Source organism: Numida meleagris, chromosome Z (genome assembly GCF_002078875.1).
Source record: "Numida meleagris isolate 19003 breed g44 Domestic line chromosome Z, NumMel1.0, whole genome shotgun sequence".
Classification (NCBI taxonomy): Eukaryota; Metazoa; Chordata; class Aves; order Galliformes; family Numididae; genus Numida; species Numida meleagris.
Genome location: NC_034438.1, coordinates 4202338 through 4223670, shown reverse-complemented (window position 1 = coordinate 4223670; position 21333 = coordinate 4202338). Strand labels below are relative to the sequence as shown.

Here is a 21333-nt window from a genome sequence, read left to right as displayed (position 1 = left end):
CTGATTTGTTTTCAAGGTGTAAAATTAGCGGTAACATTTTCACTTGCTAACGGATAAGTCCCTTATTGAAACATATGACTGCACTTGCTCGCTGCAGACTGAAAATTGCCCTGCTCAAAAACCCGGCACAAAGCCTGTGGCCTGCTTGAATTTCACATAAGCCCTGGTGTGATGCCAGGTGTGAACTGGCCCAGACACTGTCTGCCTGCACAAGAGTACATTTCAGCTATTAATTTACAGGTTGAAGCAGAAGGGTTTTGATTCATTATTAAGTTGTACTATTTGTATACACTCTGTAGAACAGCGGTGAGGTGCTTGAACTGAACATGGACATTTAAAACCATAATTCTTCATTTCATCTCTGAAATGATTAGCCTCGGTTAATCATTCCAACACTGAAAATGGATACCAAATAATGTCCTCTTCATTTACATATTTCACCTTGTAATCATACTGGTGTAAATAAGTGTAAGGTTAAAAAATGAAAGGAAATCTGAACCCAAATCCCTGCCTCTAGATTTGAGAACCCCAAGGAGACAGAACAATACATAAAGGAAAAAAATATAAAGAGGATAAAACACATTATAACGCATTAATGATTTTATTTTGTTCTTGTTGTTGTTCTTTTGTTGTGCAACCAAAATTAAATCCTCAGAATCAGAAAGACAAAGTAAATTTGGGTAACATTAAAATGGGCTTCAGTGAGAGATTTTGGAGAAAAAAGACTAGCAGATAGATGGGAGAGCCTGCAAAAGCTTCAGCTCCAGTGGGAAGCATCAGGCCTGTAAATCTGCTTTTCAGCCAGTGTGGACTGAGTTGCTGTTTCCAATTCAAACACCACCTTGTCCAGAAACATCCCAGCACAAATCTGCTTGGAAAACTTGCTTAGAAGAGACTTATTAGGACACACTGAAGTACATATGTGGAGTGCCTGGGAGAAGGTGATACTCCAGAACGTACAGTGGTGTTATATGCAGTATGTGAATGTTCCAGCATTTCCCACCCAGAGGACGGATATATCCAGTTATCCACTTTATATTCATTTATCTACATTCTCTATTGCTTTTCTTTAACTTCAATAAATTTTCCTCTTTCCAGGGATTTTCTCCCATGAGGAAAGGCAATTATACAGTAATAGTATTATTTCCCTGCTCCCTTCTCTTCCTTTGGTTTAAAAACCCATTTTCTTTAAATCCCTCCTCATAAAATAGGTTCTCTGTTCCCTTCTTCATTCTCCCTGCTCTGTACCTGCATTTTGGATTATTCTGTATTTTTTGATTGTTGGTGTCTCAAAGCTTCTGTCAGAAATTACTTGTCTTTCTTATAGTTGCAATAGACATCTGCAACTTCTGGAAAGTCCATGTCTTTACCCAATCTTGGTAATAAAGCCAAGAAATGTCTGGGTTAAAATGTTTCCAAAGCTTAGAGATGATAACACAGCACTGTTTCAAAAATGATCCTCTCAGTAACTCTGAAGAAGTATGTCTCACAAAAAGCCACGTACAGTGTGCTTTGACAAAGTCCACGTTCAGTGTGATCATCTTACTCTCATCCACACAAAGATGGATTATTTATTCAATAAATGTTCCCAGTCGGGTCATACAGAATGCAAATGTTTAATGAACCAGGTGTTACTTAGGAGGTACAATTCACCAATCTACAGAGAGCAGATGCCTTATAAGAGACCTCACACGCATCTCAGGAAGGTGAAAAGCAAAACTGCAAGGAACATGGAGAACACAGCTGCGCCAGCAGCTCTAACTCTACAGAGGCATTGACGAATTTAGGAGCATCTTATTACCAAATAATAAGTGTCTTATTATTGAGTTATACCTAGTGATACCATTAACACCTCTGTTTAAAGGGTCCACCCACAGATAATAAAGCTATTGCATGCTTTGATTTCCCCATCATGGAGCTTCAAAGCACTCTGAATAAATGGTATTTTGCTTACACTTTTGAAGTTATCATATTTGTCAATATTTTCTTCCACTTTCAATTGAAGGTTTTCATCAACCTGAAGAAAAAAAAAATCTCATTGTGAAAACTTCTCCCTCTTACAACCGTTATCACTTAAATTATCATTGTGAATACCAGTAGCAGACATAAGTTCTTTAGCTCCTTTTACAAAGACTTCTTGCCTCAGAATATCTGCAAGTGCCATTAAAGGCTTTTATTGGAGGTCCTGAATAAACTTCCAGAAATATTTTTGGACCAGGGTGCCATGAGGATTTATTTAGTTATTGCCATGGATTCATCTTTAAATTAACTGTGCCTTTATGGTACTAAAATCCTCCTTTTTCATTAATGGCATAGCTTAATTGCTTCACAATCAGGGGAAAAAAAATTAGAAAGAAGAAGAATGAAAAAAAAAAAAAAAAAAAAAGAGTAGTAGCAAATACCTGCCTGACTTAACCACATTAAGCAGCATGGTGCAGAATATAACTTAACAGTCCAGTGAACTGTCAGCAGCAGAAGTAATTGGAAATTGGTGGGATAGTTCTTCATGTGATGGGGATGGAAGTTTTTCATGCCTATTTTTAATAGGCAAATAGCTCTCAGGGCAGCTTCATATTCTTTCATTAATTTGTAAAGATCCTTTATAATGTAGAAAAGTTAAGATAGGAAAAAAAAATTCCAATTACATGTTTAATGACTTGGCATTTGTGGTAATGCTATCTAGCACTAATTCACCTGTTAGAAAACAGTCTATCTTTTAGCCCCTGGGGTTAATAGAGTGCAAAAGCCTAGTCTTATCAGAGGGTGGGAGAAAAGTGATTAATTTTTTCCTACAAATAAGAAAGAAAAGCAAGAATGACAAAATTGATTATGAGTTTTTAACTTGCTTTTTGAGCTTTGACTATTTATTAAATATCTTTCTAAAGAAAGTAACAAACTTTCAGCTGCTAGTGTCTGCCTAACCTTCCTTTTTTTCAGGGAGTTCTGGGGGACTTCAGTCCCTCTGTACTCAATATAAGCACCCATAGCTTTGAGCCATATATCCATACTGTGCCTGTAGCTATGATGCTGTACAGCGTGGGTTTGAGATCAAGGCCTGCCATACCTCTCTATGGAGATGGGATTTGTAAGAGAAAATGTAGTCTGACCAGCCAGTAGGTGGATGGATGGGTTTATCCTGTCCTTAGTTGCCTACTCACAACTACACTGAAATCAATAGCAGAAACTTAAATACAAGTGCAAAAATTCTCCCACAACAGCAAAGAAACCCAATTTAGGCAAACATTCCTATCCATTTACGTCTGTCTTTATCAATCATTGTCAGATTTGCATCCCACTCTGGACAAAAAGTTAGCAAATATATTTGTAACGTGAACTTACATTTTAAAATATTCAAATACTCCATAGTATAAACTGCACATTGCAATTGGCTGCCCTGGTGTGAATTTCTGTATCCACCAAAAGAAGGAGAGGCAGTATTTACTGTGTTTATGCAACACCTTCCGTTGCTTAATGTCACATTTGTCTGTGTCAAGGCTAAATCGGGATTAGCAACAGAAATATAAAATTATGTTAGAATTCATGCTGTTTTGGCTATTTGATGTAGAACACAGAAATACCAGCAATATTTAAAAAAAAAAAAAAAAAAGCCTAAACAAAACAAACGATTGTCATCAGTCCAATCTCTAAAACTAGGAGCTTCACATTAAAGATAAGTGCTGTCTAATGGCTGGAAAACAAGCCTAGAAATCAAGGCTTATCTCCCCTGTTCCTAATGCAGCTCTTGGTTCATCTGTCAGAAGCTAATGAAGGCTGAATACTGAGCATCCAGCATACTGAAATCCCAGGATTTCATCCAAAATTCTGTAAACTTGGATTTCCTGAGCAGTCAGCCCATCAAATTTGTTACTAACCCCTGTAGGGTCAATAACGGTTTTGTCATTAAGTTCAGATGGGAAAAAAACATTGAACTTTATATTCCCTGTATCTCAGTATCTTCCATCTGTGGTGTGGAAGCAACAGGGTGGAAGCTCACCCTGAAAGCCCTGGATGGGTCTGGTGCTGAGAAAATTAACATTTGCAATGTCCCATTAAGTCGTCTGTTGGTTACAGAGAAAACACATAAATCTCAACCTAGGGGTAAGATTAATTTAATTTAATTTTCTTATAAAAGCAATGTTTAAAACAAGTAGGTCATCTAGGTTCCCTTTTCAATTTTTGGAAGGAAAAAAAAAACAGATTTGGAAATAGCGGTACATCCCAGACTCACAAAATTACTGAAGGTAAATGTGATTATACTGATCTAAAATGTTACTGTCTCCTTCCACTGACTCTAAAGCAAGGTGAAGCTAACTTAGATGAGATAAAATGATGTACCATGCTCTGGCAGTCTAATTTTAAAGAAATGAACAATCTTTTCTTGATGGCCCGAAGTTTTATTTGGATTCAAATGCTATCAAAATGGATGTCTCTGTAAGTGGGTGGGTGGATGGAAAAATGGACTGGTTAAAATTTGCCTTTGTATAAGCAAAAATAACTTCATTTTAATTGTTTTAAAAGTTGCTATTATTGTTGTTTCTTGTTTGGGGCAACCTAAAAGAGACGTTCAGCTACTTTGGAAAACAAGAGGTGCAAGTTAAAATATGAACCCACTTTTACAAAAGAGTCAAACTTGTTTTCCCTAAGTTACTTGAAAGTGATATGCCTTCATTCTCATGGCAAGAAACATTTCCTTTAGTGCAGCTGACGAGATTTTCAAGGTGTTTCTGCACATCATGTAGGGAAAGCAAATTGTCATCAAAATTGAAAATTCAGAATATGTTGGGTTTTTTTCCCCTGAAGGTCCTTAGGGCTCTTGAAATGCTAAATAGAAAACCGAGCTTGATGCATATGGAGGAGATTTTCATATTTTAAAAGACAGACAGTGTCAGCCAGCAGAGACAGCAACTCCAAGAATCTTCAAAAAGGCAGAAGCAGAAAAGTTTACTGCTTGTTCGGTGGACATGTTATTTTAGCCTGTGTTCTGCAGACTGAGAGGCAGATTGCCTAGGGTCAGAGGGTGACCCTGCCCTGCAGCATGAGCATTATTCTTTTTTTTTTTAAAGTGTAAATTTACATTTGTCTGCAACCTACCTCCTTAATGATGGATCAGCCTTTTGTGCAGGTATAAGCTCTGATTGATGGGGCACAGGGATAGGAGAGGAGAATGGAGAAAACAAGTTTATAAATTTGACATAAGATTTGAATCGCAGCAGGAACTCTGCCAGTCTCCTTACGCATAAAATTGGACTGGCTGGAGATATGTACTGCATGTGTGATGTTTCAGCACTTATTGCTTTCATTATATCTTTACTTACTCAGTTAACAGACTACTGAACTTGCAAAATCTAGCAGCCTGGATTTTTTTAAAACAAATTTAGTGACATAAGAGGAAGATGAGGGACTGGGGAAAAAAAAAAAATTACATGGAAGATCGTCATCTGGCATAATCCAATATCATTTACTGAAGTTATGTTGATTTTCTCTAGCTGATGACCTGACTCAGTAGTTTTGCTCTGCTTTAGCATTTCTTTATTTATTTACCTTCTGAATGGGTTTCACTAACATTTCATGTTTCCTATTACTATTGCTCCTTTCCCACCTTTGTTTGGGGAATTATATGGCTTATTGAATAAGCAGCATTAGAAAATTAAAGTCAATGGGCCAGACTCTAACCCTAACCCTACTGCAACTTTACTGAGTTCAAGTTATACAGGGATGAATGAGTTTAGAGACTCTTACAAAGAGGGTTTATTGCAAAGGCTGATTCCATAATAAAAGAGAAGTCTACAGCTTTGTTGTCATTTCAGTGGAAATTATATGTTGTAAGATGTCTAGTGCTTTCAGCTTCAACTAATGAAACCTGCGGGTACTGACCATAAAAAAAAGGTAAAATCATGCGCTGTTTTAATGCATTAAAATTTAATATTGTCAGAAAGGTATCTAACAATACTGCTTTCATTTCTACCTATACCTTGGAGCACTCTGATTCCTATGGCCAAGCTGAATGGCTATCTTCTCTACCACATTTCCATAAACAGTAATAGAAAGAAAGGGTAATGGACAGGTTCCACGAGCAAAAGGATACTGAGAGCATTTGGCTCCTTAAAATTGCAGAAATGCAGCTCCAGTCTGGATTGGGCACAGTGAAAACAGATTCTATGGATGGGAAGAAAAAAAAGAAACAGGTTCCTAACCCGGAGTGTTCTGGGACAACTTTCTCATGAGCTTAGTGGAGGCAAAACACTTTTTCGGTTGTAAAATGGAACTAGACATGACAGATTTGAACAGCTGAGGTTGCCAGTAGTAAAAGATGGGACTGACCTTGTGAAGAGATGCTTGCAAGTCCCATGTTTCTCTAAGCACAAGGAATGATGCTGTTGTGCTTGGTCAGAAAGTTGGGAAAACAAGATTTGGAAAAGTTGTTCAGTGGCAGTGTCACTGAAGAGGGCCAGCACAATCTTTTGTGATTAAGGGCTTAGCTCTGTAACAGAGAAGCACAGCAGAAATGCAGAAGTGTAAATGACTTCTTTCTCAAAGAACTCCAGCCTAAATCTAATAGACTTAAATTACGGAATGATGTATAATCATCTGGAAAGTGAACCCTTTTAAGTAGAACATCATTTCATAAGCCTAACTTATTGGTGCTCTAAGTTTTCAAAGAGCTTTATGTGTGGCTTTGTGCTATGTAGATGACAATCCACAGAACCACCCTTGTGAGAGCCTCAGCTCTCTACAGAGGTACATAAAAGCTACTGGCCAGACGCTGTCTGTTTTAATTTTGATAGCTGCTCTCTGTTCTACATGTTCTAGATCTAATGTTCCCTGAATACATTACAGGCATAGTTTTATTCCAAGGCTAGAATTGTGAGAAGGGTAAGTTTTTGGTCCAAAATGACACTCTTAAGTTTGAATTTAGTTCAGAATTATATATATGTATATATATATTTAACACCTGACTATGTTTTCGCACAGATACTCACAACTATTCGATATCTGCAGTATATGAATCACTGACATTATAATGCATCTATAAATAAATGTAAGGCATATGTTTAAGGAAAAGAAAGATATGTTCTTTTCTTAAACCCCATTCTTACCAGTTTTTAAAGGATATTTGATAACCGTTACGATAGCCACTACCCCACTGTGTATGTGAAGACCTGTCCATCATAGTGGTATCTGAACAGCAAAAACTCTGTCACATACATATTCAGTATGTAAAGTCTTTCTCAGGATATTACTAGAGGGAAAAAGGCTGTTGCCCATTCAGTTTTGTTCCAGTTCATTAGTGACTGAAAGTCATTACTATCTGACAGATGTATAAAGGTTTATGTACAGCTTTCATTTGCCTCAGTTTGGTTTCTAGTGGACAGATGTCCACATTCAGAAAAGACAAAACAAAGTAAGACTGAAAACATAGATAAATTCAGCAGCTTTGATGAAAGTCTTTGCCAAGAGTGTGAGACCTGGCTGAAAATCTGAACTGATCAGTCGCCATGCTTATCATAGTAGTCCTAGCAGTAGAAGATAGATGGCATATACGGAAGCATGATTTTCTCTCTCAGATGGAATGCATTTCTTACTAGGACTGAGAGATGACATATTTATCTATGACTATTGATAGAATATGGACTGCAAGTGACACTTTTGCTTCAAAACAAGGAAATAGAACCATCCCCTCCAAAGAGAATCATGTCAGCAGAAGTGCTCTCTACTGTTCCCCATATTTTCTCGATGCTTCACCTCAGCAAGCCTCAGGGACTTGACAAACTATCAGGTTGAGAAACAGAAAAGGGTTGAGGAACATTTTAATGCATGAGCAAAGCAATGAAGAATGTCACTCTCATCATTTTGCATAGTTTGCTACAGTTTTTCCAACAAAAAGAACAGCACTGTACTCATAAGTAACTAGGTCTAGGTAGCCAGTATCTTTTGCCCTTCATAGGAAAAATAGAACAGATTTCACTTCATGTACATTACCGAAAATTTTGTAAATGCTTCCATACATTGAATGAAACTGGTGTCTCAAGACAAAACACTTGGGTAAACCTCAGGATGCTAGAGGAATATATGTTTGCACAGTGCTATGGCAGAAAGCTACAGCTGGTCTGACCACCCAGCCAGAGAGCAGGACAGGCAAGGGGCAGCCAGAGCAGCTGTGGGCACTCTCCATGGCTATGGAACAAGTCTGAGACATCAGCTCATGTGAGGCACCCTGAGGCTGTCCTATGGTATTGCTGGGTCAGGGATCTTCTCAAAATGGAGTACTGGGCCGTAGGCAGAGGAATTTGGTGACCATTAAGGCCCATTAGCCCTGTAGGCCCCACTCAGATTCACCGCAAGTTTAGAAGTGGCAGGTACCCTTTCTCTGTTGGCACCATGAAGGTCAGAGTTTGCTTCACAGTTTGGTTAACAATACCAACAAACAGTATCCCAGTTCACTTTCAGAACTTGGTACTGCTATCACATATATATAGTTTCTTAATGTGGAATATACTTGTTTGTCCCCTTGAAGAGGAAACCCCAGAAGAATTTCCAGGACAGTTTGCTTATGGTGCACACTGAGTGGGTAACACGAGAACGGATGTACCATTTTTGATACTTAGTAGAAGTAAAATCCTATAATACTTCAGTAGGACACACACTCAACCACCACAATATGTTTTCATGTCACTCCTGAGATGTTATGCTACAAAAATAACCTTGTAGGCTGCAAAGCAGTCCCTATACAATACCAGGCACAATGAGTGGGAAAACATGCAGAAATAGTTACATCTTTTGGCCAGAAGAGTGGCCATTGAAGCCTGGAGGAGGCCAAATGCTGTTGCAGTTGGGATACAGAGGGTCCAGTCTGCATGGGCCAGGTAAAGACAGGGTAGATGTAAGCCACACATGCTACCTGACTTGTAGGCAACATTATTCCTAAACACTTTTTCCCTTCTCTTACCTCAAACAGACCTAGTTCACTTATTTATATTGACACACCAGGATCTAAGAAAACTGGGAAATATACCACTATAAAAGCTTTTTTTAAAAGAAATGGCAGTTTCAGAGGTCTTCTGCATTTTCTCCCTGTTTTGAGAAACAAACAAAACTTGAATAATGACCTAAAAATGTCTATATAGTGGTGAAATCGATGGTGAGATTACTTAACTGATAATACTAATGAGGTTAATTGAAAATGGATCCAATTTTTCCTGAGATAAAATCATATGGTAAGGACATATGAATGTCTGAATACTTTCAGTTAACATATACACACAACTGACGGATTGTTTTTAGAATTATGAGATTTATGTGTCTTTTAAATCTTACAGTTTTTTTTAAATCTTTAGGTTTTACTATTTCTCCATAATCAAGCAGAGCAATAAGTATTTATTTTTCTTCTCAAAAGCTGAAAATTTATGTAAAAAACTGTCCAGGAACTAAACTAACAAGCAAAGAAAACCCATCAAAAATTATGAGGTAGGTAGTAAATGACTGGCAGTTGTCAGAGTATTAGCAATTATAAATGTGATCAAAAAGAGACCAATCTGGATAGAGAAAATTGAATAAAAGATTAATAAAACTAATAATAAAGTTATTTTAACATAATCTGTATAAAGGAATTTGTTAATTTGACTTTACATTACATTTTTCACCCATAGCATCCATAGCCAGATCGGTAGTGCTGTAAAGCAAAGGCTGCACTTTAGTGATGCATGGTTCTAGGTTACAACTTTCTCTAACTTGCCAGATGTTTTGGAGAAGAATTTAAAAAGTCCCCATGCTCACAGTATCTGAGTAAAAAAACAAATAGCATTCAGGTGAAATGGCCCTTCTTTTTTTTGAAGAGGCATTCTTCCTCTGCTTTGCCCTCCTCCCTCCCCATAGTTAACTAGTTGAGAGAGAACTAGTTGGTTACTCATCCTTCCACACCTTCTAGTTAATGGTTCTTGATGTAAAAATAGAGGAGAACAGTTCTAAGCATCAAACATCATGCTTTTGTAGTACAAGCAGTACATACTGGGAGAGTTCACGTGTCCTGATGCCTCCTCAGTACCAGTCCTTCCATATGTCATTCACTACAGTGAGCGATATCAAAATAGCACTTTATATTCAGCATTGTTGAGGAGTTCAGCTGCTGTGGCAGATCATAAAACACCAACCTCCTCTGCTCTACCTAGACAGAACTGGCGTACAATAGTAATGTTGCGTACATCTTTTATCACTTAAAGTGCCTGCAACCTTTACTAACCCTCAAAATAGTAAAAATTGTTTAAAGTCATATGATTATTTAAAGAACATAAGTTGTGAATCATTTTTTGTTGCCTCTAAGGCCCAGACAGAGTCATTCTACATTTTTTTTTTATTTCTTTTGGTGATAGGCGATGATTACAAATCAACTACTGATTCTAACAGCTTCAGAAAATATGTAATGAATGAGTGATGAATACAGTCAAATTAAGTGCCAGTTAATGCTAAAATCATTACAAAGAGTCCAGTCATCAATCTGTAATTTCTGCATCCTGCCCTGAACCATTCTGATGTTGCAGGGCAGAAGACAACCACTAGCTTTGCTCAGCCTTCTTCAGAGGTGTCAGTGATCTAAAACAAAAATGACTGACTGTACAACTAAATAATGTGACAGCCCCTAGCAAAACACAGGTGCCCTGTGTAGATCATCCCTCTCCTGTCTGAAAGCAGCATCCCTGGGATCTCAGAAGGGTTTGGAGTTACAATAGGAATTTGCTGTGACTGTCCCAGTTGCGCTGCAGTGTGGAGAATCACAGCCTGAGGAGAAAGAAGGGGGAAATCCAGACGCCACTGGGACCTCCTGCTGGAAAACTGCACCGGATGCCCTCAGTCACACTGCTTCAGAAGTGGGACAGGTAGCCATCTCGCAGCCAGACGCTGACTAGAAGCAGCCATCTTGCCATACTTCCTATGGAAGCGGCCATCTTGCGTGCCGTACACGTCGGGGCAGCCATGTTGGTGGCAGGGATGTGGGCGCAGCCATCTTGGGACCGCCTCCTGGGCGGTGGCAAGTTGGCGGCCATTTTGGTATAGGGTAGGGTGGAGGTATACCCGCTCTTTCCTCCCTTAAGCAAAATGGCTGCGCCGGCGCATGCGCGAAAGTAGGGGGCCCGAGCGGCGGGCCCGTGATCCAGCTGCCGGTTGTTGTGGCGTGGGCTGCAGGTGCCGCTGGGGGCACCGGGCTCGCGGTCACCATGGGCGAGACCGAGAAGCTGTATTATGTGTATAGCTGCGATCTGGACATCAACGTGCAGCTGAAGATGTGAGTGAGAGGGGCGGGGGCTTCAGCGTTCCCCTGCTCCGCTCCGGACGGCTGGGGGTGTGTGGGACAGCCGCTGTGGTGTGCGGGAAGGAGCCCGGCCCCGCCGGCTCGGAGGAGGCTGAGCCGCTCGCCCTCCCGCTGGCTGCGGTGTTAGTCCCCGTGGCGCCGCGCCTGGAGCTCCGCGGGGTCCCGGAGCCGGGCAGAGGGGACCGCGGCATAGCAGGGCCGGGGCCTGGTGCAGGCTGCTCTGAACGCTGACACGTCCGTGGCCTTAGGTCCTGCAGTGCTGTAAGGCACGGGTTAATTCGGTTCAGTGCTAATGTCTCTGATAACCTTTCAGCCGCTGGTGGTACAGCTCTCTCCTTAGCGCTGAGGGATGGAGGGAAACCGAAGGCACTTCTTCCCGCTCGTTTGCGTGCTTAAAAGCAAGTTGCTCATAGGTTCATCGTGGGCAGGTTCAGGTGCTGCAGTGCATAAATGTGTTTTGGGGAATGCCACACACTCTTGTTCAGCCTTCTGTTTGCCCATGCTGATGTATTTGCTGATTCATACTTTTTAATTTTTTTTTTTTCTTTTTTCTTTTTTCCCTTACATGGCAGCAGTGGGAAGTGTACATTCATGTAGGATAGATGTGACTTGTCCTAAAATTTATAGCTAACATAGCTACACTGAGGTATGTTGCACTTTTTCTGAAAAGTAACTCAGGGAAACCTAATATTGGATTTACTTAAATTTCATTTGTATAGAGAGTAGCAACTAAATTCAGATGTGTATCTGACCTAGTTGCTGATACTGTCTAACAAAAATATAGCTGCTTTTTTTTTTTCAGTGCAGAGTTTGCATCCTCCTAGAATGTACTTGCACTTATTTCTTGCAAGAAACTTTTTCTTCTACTCTGAAGTTGTTGTGTTTCTGAGAGATTCTTGTTTGGTGGAAGGTGCATCATTCCTCTCCCTGCGCAACCACTGCAATTCCTTTTTTTGTTTTTATGTTCATCCATAGTCAGATGCTTAATATTGCAGGGTCACAGAATCATTAAGGTTGGAAAAGACCTCTAGAATCCTCGTGCAGGATTGTCTTTCATCACTGCATAGCTGAGGCCTATTAAATCTAATGCTAATATTCTACACATTGTTACAGAGCTTTAATCAAGTTTGGTTTGAATATTTTGATTTTAGAGATGAATGGGATCCAAAGCCAATCATAAATTTCAAATTTTGTAGAGTTTTAAAATAAGACTCCTCATCCTTTTTTATTATTATTATTTTCCTTTTTGGAGAAAGGTATGCTAATGTCTTAATGTTTATAGCTGTTATTTTCTTTTAGTGATACCAGTATGTATCATCTCACTGTTGCCTTGTTTAGTGTACCTTATATGATGCAGTCTAAGAATCCACAAGTTGTAGTAGAAGTTATCTCTACTGAAAAGAAAAGCGAGTAATTCTTCAATTTCCTGCTCCTCCTTTGCCCCTAAACCAGTATTGCAGTGAGTTGTGTATTTTTTTATTTGCTTCAAATGCAGAGTTTCTTTTGCATATTTGTATTTCACTGCGTGCTAGTTATTCAAAACAAAGGTATCCGCATTCCAAGTAGTCTAAATATAAGTAATGGAAATTGAGTTTTCAGTGTGGATTAAAAAAACAAACAACTTTTGTTTTTTTTTTTCTTTCTTTTTCTTATGCAGAGGAAGTCTGGAAGGGAAAAGAGAACAGAAAAGTTACAAAGCTCTCTTGGAAGACCCAATGCTAAAGTTCTCCGGACTGTATCAAGAGACTTGCTCTGACTTGTATGTAACTTGTCAGGTGTTTGCAGAAGGGAAGCCTCTTGCTCTTCCAGTTAGAACTTCCTACAAAGCTTTTAGCACTAGATGGAAGTAAGTCACTGCCTTTTATTCCATTTATCTGTTAGTTATTGAGGCCTGAAGTTATAGAAGTTATTTTGTGTATCTTTTGTTTATGTAAAAACAAACAAACAGGAAAAAAAACTTAATACATCTTTTTTGTTGTTTTCTTCAAATAACTTACATTTCTATGAGTCTCTGTATAGTTAAGTATTGCCCTGAAAGCTCAAAACGATCTTTCTGTGTAAAGGGTAAGTAATAATATAATTATTTGTGGTTTTGGGCATGGATTACTAATTTAGTAAGTTTTGCAGGCTGAAATAGCAAACTTTAATGGACAGAGAATTTTTCTTTCGCTGGCGTTTTAATCATATATGCATGTAATGACTTAAAAGAACACTTAAGTGTTTGAATTCTGAAAGCCCGTAGGCAGATAGTCAATGTGCCCTTAGAAGTTCATTATTAAGGAGAACTTAGATTCTGTAAACTACTATAGGGTAACTTGAATTCTGAAGTTTGATGACTAATATAAAGTATTTCCCTGCAGCTGGAACGAATGGCTGAAACTGCCTGTGAAGTATCCAGACTTGCCTCGCAATGCACAGGTGGCTCTAACCATCTGGGATGTGTATGGGCCTGGTAAAGCAGTTCCTGTGGGAGGAACAACAGTCTCACTCTTTGGGAAATATGGGTATACTGCTTTTTCTTTCACAGTACAAACTTGAAGCTCACTTGTGAATAGTAAGGTGCAGAAGGAAGTGCACACAGGAAGTCAAAAAACGGATTTTTTTTTTTAATGTTAGCTTACATTTTGAGGTAGCAAGTGCTGAAATAACTTTCATCTTTACTTTTGTAATGTATGTAATGTATTGTAATTTGGGGAATCGATTGTTTGTGAGGGTAGATAGCAATAGGACAAGGGGGAATGGTTTTAAGCTGAGACAGGGGAGATTTGGGTTAGATATTAGAAGGAAGTTTTTCACACAGAGGGTGGTGACGCACTGGAACAGGTTGCCCAGGGAGGTTGTGGATGCCCCGTCCCTGGAGGCATTCAAGGCCAGGCTGGACGTGGCTCTGGGCAGCCTGGTCTAGTGGTTGGCAACGCTGAACTTAGCAGGGGGGTTGAGACTCAATGATCTTTGAGGTCCTTTTCAACCCAGGCCATTCTATGATTCTATGAATTCCAGTAACTTATCATTTGCTTAAGTTAACTTGCAACTGGACCATTAATGCAGCATTATCTATAAGGAACAGAGTGTAATTCAAGAAATAAGGAATCTTCGTGATTATTATTCACAGAGATTTATATTATTTATAAATATGATCTGGTAGAGAGTGGGATCAGTCAGTTACAATAGATAACGTGGAGCTGGGAAGGATTACAAATTAACTGGAAGGTTGCAGTGCATGAAAATGATCTTAACCATGTAAAAAGGAGACTAAAAAAAAAAAAAAAAAAGATGCAATTTTAAGGGTAAGTATGAGGTGCTGGTACTCTGTATGATGGATTGTAGTTAAATCCAGAACACAGAGCACCTACCCAGGAAAACTGAGGAAAAGATTTAGGTTTTAGAGCGTATCTTAAGTTTTACATGAATCACTATCATGATGTTTTGAAATATTCAAACAACATTGAAAATATAAATGGTTTCCAAGTATGTGCATCAGGGACATTATTGTATCCTGCTGCTCTTTTGAGATGTGTCCCAAAACTACTTTTTTGCTTGTTTGGGATGTGTCCAGTTCTATACAAGTAATTTCAGATAACTTTCTCCCAATTGAGAGTCTGAGGGAGTAGATACTGAATATCTAGCAAATAGGTGTGTCGGAAGAGAAGTAAAAGTGGGGCTGAAGGAAAGACCATGAGAATACTTTTCTAGTATATAGGCGGTGTTCAAAAATGGAGAAAATCCATTTGTCAGTGGATAAGAAGTAATAAGGCTAAGCAAAACGAGGGCAAGTTTAGGTTAGCATTAGGAAATTTGTCCTGATGGTATTGAATGTGGAAAATGTCTGTAGAGGGAGGTTAATTCTGTCATTAAAGATCTTGCTTTGACAAAAAGATTGACGTTGTCTTAGAGTAGAAAATTGTATTGCATCAATTGTACTGTGGCCTGAAGATTGCTGGTTGTTTTTAAAATACTGAAGTACAATTTCTGTGAGGGGAGAAAAAAAAAAAGAGTATTTTATAAATATAATTTGCTTTTATTTCCAGCGTTTTTTTGTGGGATGGGGGTTGAGACAGAAATAAATATTTCAGAATTTTCTATTGGCTTGTAAATTGATAACCTAGTAGCAGGGTAGTAGTATTCTACAAAGCAATCTGTGTTTTTAGGATTAGCTGATACTTCTAGTCAGTGTCTTTTATTTTTAGTTGTGTGACTTTTAAGCGTTCCTCCCAGTTGTATTTGCCTGAAGTTCTTAGTGAATTGATCAGCTCTTATTGGCAAAAACAATGCATTTGATTTCCTGGAGCATCTTTTATAGGTGGATGAATGAAAATATGCAAGGGAAGCAAGGGTTTGCAGGAGAGAGGTATAGTGAATTTCCCTGCAAAGTTCTGCTCACTGCACAGTTTCAATTACCAATTCAATTTCAGGCATAGATGGAGAAAATGGTGTGGTGAGGGTTGTGTTTTTTCTTTCAGCTGAGAAGGCTGCTTTTTATCAGTTGACCTTCGCATGAAACTTACACAGTTTTTTAGTTAAATTTTTTGTCAGGCAGATCTAAAGTCAATACTGTAATTTGCAAGTCAAGAGGAATTTTTTTCTGCTTCATTACAAATAATAAAACTATGAAGGTCAAGCTCTCTCCTCAGTTCATGTTTGTACCACCCCATTGACTTTGGGAATTATCCATTTTTCTTCCATTTGCCAAGAAAGTTATCTCAGATTTGCTTCTTTTAAACCCCATGTGCCAGTGAAGATGAAGGCCAGAGAGGACAGAAGGCTCTAGACACTTCTACAGTTCAGTTATGTTGTGCATGGCAATGTGTGTTTGCAGGTTTGGCAAAGTAAATTGGTTCATTTTTGTGCAGCTGCTGCCGTACTTTGATTCCTGTTTTCAATTTACTGAAACAATGCTGCATTTTTCCCTGTAGTATGTTTCGTCAAGGAATGCATGATTTGAAAGTCTGGCCCAATGTAGAAGCTGATGGCTCAGAACCCACTAGAACTCCTGGGAGAACCAGCAGCACAGTCTCTGAAGATCAGATGAGCCGCTTGGCAAAGGTAGTGGAATATCAACCTTTAAGATGTGCATGGAAAGCTTGCACTATCATTGGAGTGAAATGAAGAGGGGCTTTAATGAAGACAAGCTTGCAGTGGTGTTTTCTCCCATGAAAATTGTCTGACTTCAATTGCTTTGATAAGTCAGGGAATTTACACAAAGAAACAAACTCATTTTCCACAAATATATTCTTTGAAATAGGACATAAATACCCATAGCAGTATAAGGAACTTTTAATATATCTAACGTTCTGTTTTAACAACTTAAAATCCTAATTCTTTATAAAGAATGAAAATACCAACATAACTTGATGATGCTTGAAGCCAAAACTCTTACCTGGTTCAGTCAGAATAGCTCCTAAGAGCAGGTTGTGAAGACAAGTCAAGTTTCCTTCCTTCTAGCCATCCTTTGGAGTCTAAGACTGCCTGGTGTAATGCTCAGAAATGTGTGACGTGCCTCTGCATTAGAAAGCATTTTAGTAGACCTACAAAAATTAACCAGATTTGGTTTAACTTTAGATCACATGTAGCTGTCCATATTAATATTTTCTCCTAGCTTGTTGGCAGACTGTATTTCTGCTGTCAAAACTACTTCTGGAATTCAATAAACATTAGTTCTTGAACTCCTTAAGTAGCTGATCACACTCTTCAGATGGGCTTACACTAAGCTTACCGAGTGTCTCATCCTCTTTTTCAGTATACTTTCAGTATACTTAATCTTGGTTGCCCAGTTTTCATCTTTACCTTTTATAAAGCTCCATGTGAAAGAAAGGTCCAGTGCTATAAATATGTCTGTTCTTCATGTAGAGATTTATAATAGCAGTAATCTTTCATTTACAGTCTTATTAGTCTGGATCACCTTAAATTTATAATGCAAAACTCATTATAAATATTTTCTGAGTTGTAGGAAGTAGGTTGCTATAAGCATTCAAGGGTGGCTTTGAACCACAAGAACACTGGGATGCAAAGGAACAGCTTTTTGGGGAAGGTATAGAAGTGACATGGTTGTGTAACTAAATGATTTTTGTTCAGAGTCCAAACTAATAGCTAGTGTTTCAAATAACATTCTAAAGAAAAGAAACACTGTAGGTTTGTGTTTGGAAAGAGGAAGAGCTGGAAGAGATCTTAACCTTTTGATATATTCCTCAGACACAAACTTACATTTGTCTCGTGCTAGTGTAATTGTGTTCTGCTTCAATGTGTCTGTGCAAAGCTTTCTGCAAGCCTCAACTCTTGAGTAGTGGAATAAAATCCTTTCAGCCAAAAGACGCTTTGTAGGCGGGCAGTACAGACCAGGAGTTTTTTTTATAGTTTATTACATGGCTATGTGATGTAGGTAGTGAGTCTCTGAGAAAGATATTAGAGTGTAGGTCTTCATTTTCATGTTAGTTTTGTAGTGCAAATGTGACCATACCATACCAGCACTTTTCCTCCTCTTCACTCCTTTCTGCTTCCTGACTCAAGAAACACGGAGTACTTCAGTACCTAAATACACACGTCTATTGTAGCCTATTCTTTAGGCAGCTGGGAGCTGAGGGCCTCAAGCCTGTAAAGAGGATAGCAGATTTCTCCTTTCACATCCCAAATGAGAATTCTAATTAATGACTAATAAATAGCTATCAGCATTGCTGACAGCATCTTTTCTTCTGTAAGCTGCTTTTTGGATATACTAATTCCTAAAAGATTCAGAAACTGTTGCTTTCACTGTATTTTGATGTGTTCCTTTATAAAAATATTTTATCCGCAGGTGCTATCAAAATGAGCAAAGTTTCTGGGTAGTGTCTGCAAGAGCTTTCATTCGCACAGAAGTTTCCATAGCAAATGAGATGCTTGTGATGTGTCATTCCTAAATAGTTGTTGTTTTAATATAATCTGCCTCAGTTTTTCCTTTCACTTGCTCATCAGTTGCTGAATGCCAGCTGTTGATACTGAGTGGGAAGGTATATTAAATGTACTTAAGAATAGTAGGGCAAATTAAATACAAGATGAGATTGCATGGGCTTTTTTTTGCTCTTGATTTATAACTGCGTCATGATACTTTTTAATGTCTGATACCAGATGCCAAATTAGTCTGACAGATAATGGTAAATAACTTCAGAGAACAGTTTGGCTAAGGACCTTTTCTCCATCTAAAAGGTAACTTTTTCTTTCTTCTTGACATCCTTCTGAGTTTTTATATATATGTAGGTGGTATTTGTTATTATAGGGACTTAATCTTTCATGTGTGATGGATTATTTTATTCCATGTAAACAAAAGGTACTCTAAGTTCTTTTTGATCCATTAATTTCCTTTACTCCTTCTGCTAGCTGAAGGAAGTTATCTTGTTATGAGAGTGAGATAGCATTTAAAGGGATACTTCTTGTTTAGTAGCAGAAGATTAATGCTTCTTTCTCTGAAGCTTTTTTAAACTTTAAATATTAATCTAATACAGAAATTCTTCAAGTATATATTCACCTACAGATCTTCAGAGTCTTGCACACTGGCTTAGCTACTCAATGTCTTGACTTCTTTTTCCTTGCTGTAAGAGAAACTTGCAGGTTTGAGACTAATAGTTTTCCAGTAAAACATAATGGATGACTTATTTCCCTTATTTTTTAGTGCAGTGAAACTAAAAATTGACCAAGCTATTTAAATAATTTTTTTGGATCATGTTAGCTAAGGTTTTGGCAAGTGCTATCCTAAACCTGTGTGAGTGCTGGACTTGAATATGCGGTATTCTGAAGTGCTGATAGAGGATGATAAAAAATAGGTCTCTGTTGGATAAGAAAAGTACTTTTGTTAGTTAAGGGGTGAAAATGAATGTAATTTAGAAGTGATTGAAATGAGGGGTCTGTAAGTATAAGGAACTTCTTCTGTTACTGAGGATGAGTAGAACTTTTTTGTGAACAAGACAGGACATTTACAAAGGCATTAAATGATGATATCCAGCCTGCCTCAAATAATTTGGATTATAACCAGTCTGCATGCTGTTGATTCTCTTCTGCTGGAATATATTATCAAATGTATATATGAGTCAAAGGCAAGTGATGTATTATGCTTTGAGTACAGTCCTGGTACATGTTGCCATCAAACTGGTCAAGAATCAAGGTTAACCCATTCAAAAGCAGGAGGAATGGACTGAATGAATAACCTCCTGAAATTTCTCTTGCCTGAATTTTTCTATGGTTCTGTAAGCTTCACTGACTCTTCAGGAAAGTATATTTTAAAAATTACTGCCATGATGGACAAGGGGAGAGCAATGGATATCTTGACTTCAGCAAGTCTTTTGATACATTCTTCTGTAACAAACTATTACAGTAGAAGCTTAATAGACACTGAGGTGAATTGAAAGATGGCAGAGATATCAGGAGTAGCAGTTTAACAGCAGCAGCAGGAAGTCCAACTGTATGCCACCCATCCACAATGTATTGTAGAAACCAGTACTGGTCCCAGTACTTTTTAACATAGCCTTAATGACCTGGGTGTTGTTGCTGAGTGCACTTCTGCAGATTCAGAGGTAATATAAAACTCCCAAGCATCTGATAGACTGGATGGTTGTGCCACCGTTCAGAGGGGCCTCAACAGGCTGGAGAAATAGGCCTATATTAGTCTAATTAAGTTTGTAGTAGTTACATGCAGAAAAGAAACTTTGAAGAGTCTTCTAAAATTTTTTGTGAGGTCTGCTGCCCTTGCAGCAAAGCAGGGCGGCAGCAGCGTCCTGGACTGTATTAGGCACCAGTGCTAGCAGGTCAAGATCAAGAACTGTGACACTGATAAGATATGTCTGAAGTGCTGAGTCCAGTTACGGCTTTCCAGTGAGAAAAAGAGATGACTGAACTGGGGTGAGTCCAGTGAAGGTCTGTGAAGATAACTTGGGGCTTGGAGCATCTGTCATTCGAGGAGGTCTTAGGAGCTAGGATTGGGTAGAGAAGAGAAGGCACAAGCAATTCATATGTACAAATTCCTTACAGGAAGGAGCAAGGACAAAGCGCGACTTCTGGGTACAAATTGAAACACAGGAAATTCCATTCAAATGTGAGAAACTTCTTACTGTGAGGATCAAAAACTGGAACCAGTTGCTGAGAGGGGTTGTGAAGTCTGTTTTTGTTGATGCTCATAAATTGACTGCACAATGTCTTGTGCAGCCTGCAGTCAGTTACAGTGCTTTGAGACTATACAATTTCCAAAGTAATCCTAACCATGCTTTTTGGCTCTGAATAGAAGATTTTGGAAGGTTCTCAGGAATGTTCTTGGAGAGAAGTAAGGAGGTGAAGTATTGGTGAATAGGTGGGTAGAGTGGTAGCTTCCTTATACATTGAGAAATAGCAACTAAGCAAAGAAACTTTTCTCTTTCTTCGTCTTACTAGGCTTTCTGGAATATTGGTTTCAGATGCCTAAAAAGAAAGGGAAAACAGATTCTGTAACTTCACTGACCTTTTGTAATGTATAAATCTCAATTTGTGAACTTGCTCTTGTGAAACTAACAAAGGCAGAATTCATTCAGTTTGAATAATTCCTGAAATACCTGTGTTTTGTTTGCTTTGCAAAGTTATACTATATGAAAATAAGCAACTCAAAAAATAGTTTTTGTTATGTGACTGCTTAAAAAGTAGGTTCCAATTTTCTAATTTTTCATGTATTTAAAGATCTCATTCTTGTAACATGCTTTTGTGTTTGCCATGATTTTTTGAGATATTAGAAGTATTATGTCACGGCTTAGCTGTTCATAAAGATCTACTGTATTCACCAGTGTTTCATATATTAATGCCTCTGCAAAATTGATATTCTTCTTGTTACTCCCAATAATTTAAAAATTAGTGTTGTGTTTTTCTGTGCAGCTCACGAAGTCTCATCGACAAGGTCACATGGTGAAAGTGGACTGGCTGGACAGACTGACCTTTAGAGAAATAGAAATGATCAATGAGGTAGGTCATTTTATATCAGCGTTGTACTGTTTTTTTCAGATCTTGCTAATGTGGACTCCTCACTTTGTTAGGAGACTAACTTG

At 38.5% G+C, this 21333-nt stretch overlaps 1 protein-coding gene across 2 annotated transcripts in view; it reads left to right on the top strand.

The window, feature by feature from the left end:
* PIK3C3 (phosphatidylinositol 3-kinase catalytic subunit type 3) overlaps nucleotides 11043-21333 on the top strand; it is a 67278-nt gene continuing 56987 nt past the window's right edge. Inside the window, exons 1-5 of one of the 2 annotated variants that reach the window (XM_021380582.1) lie at nucleotides 11043-11278; nucleotides 12963-13151; nucleotides 13666-13809; nucleotides 16219-16348; nucleotides 21164-21250. In XM_021380582.1, coding sequence (XP_021236257.1) covers nucleotides 11211-11278; nucleotides 12963-13151; nucleotides 13666-13809; nucleotides 16219-16348; nucleotides 21164-21250 — 618 coding nt within the window. In that variant the 5' untranslated portion in view covers nucleotides 11043-11210. The remainder of the gene's footprint in view (nucleotides 11279-12962; nucleotides 13152-13665; nucleotides 13810-16218; nucleotides 16349-21163; nucleotides 21251-21333) is intronic. The other variant, XM_021380581.1, reaches the window with a different exon arrangement.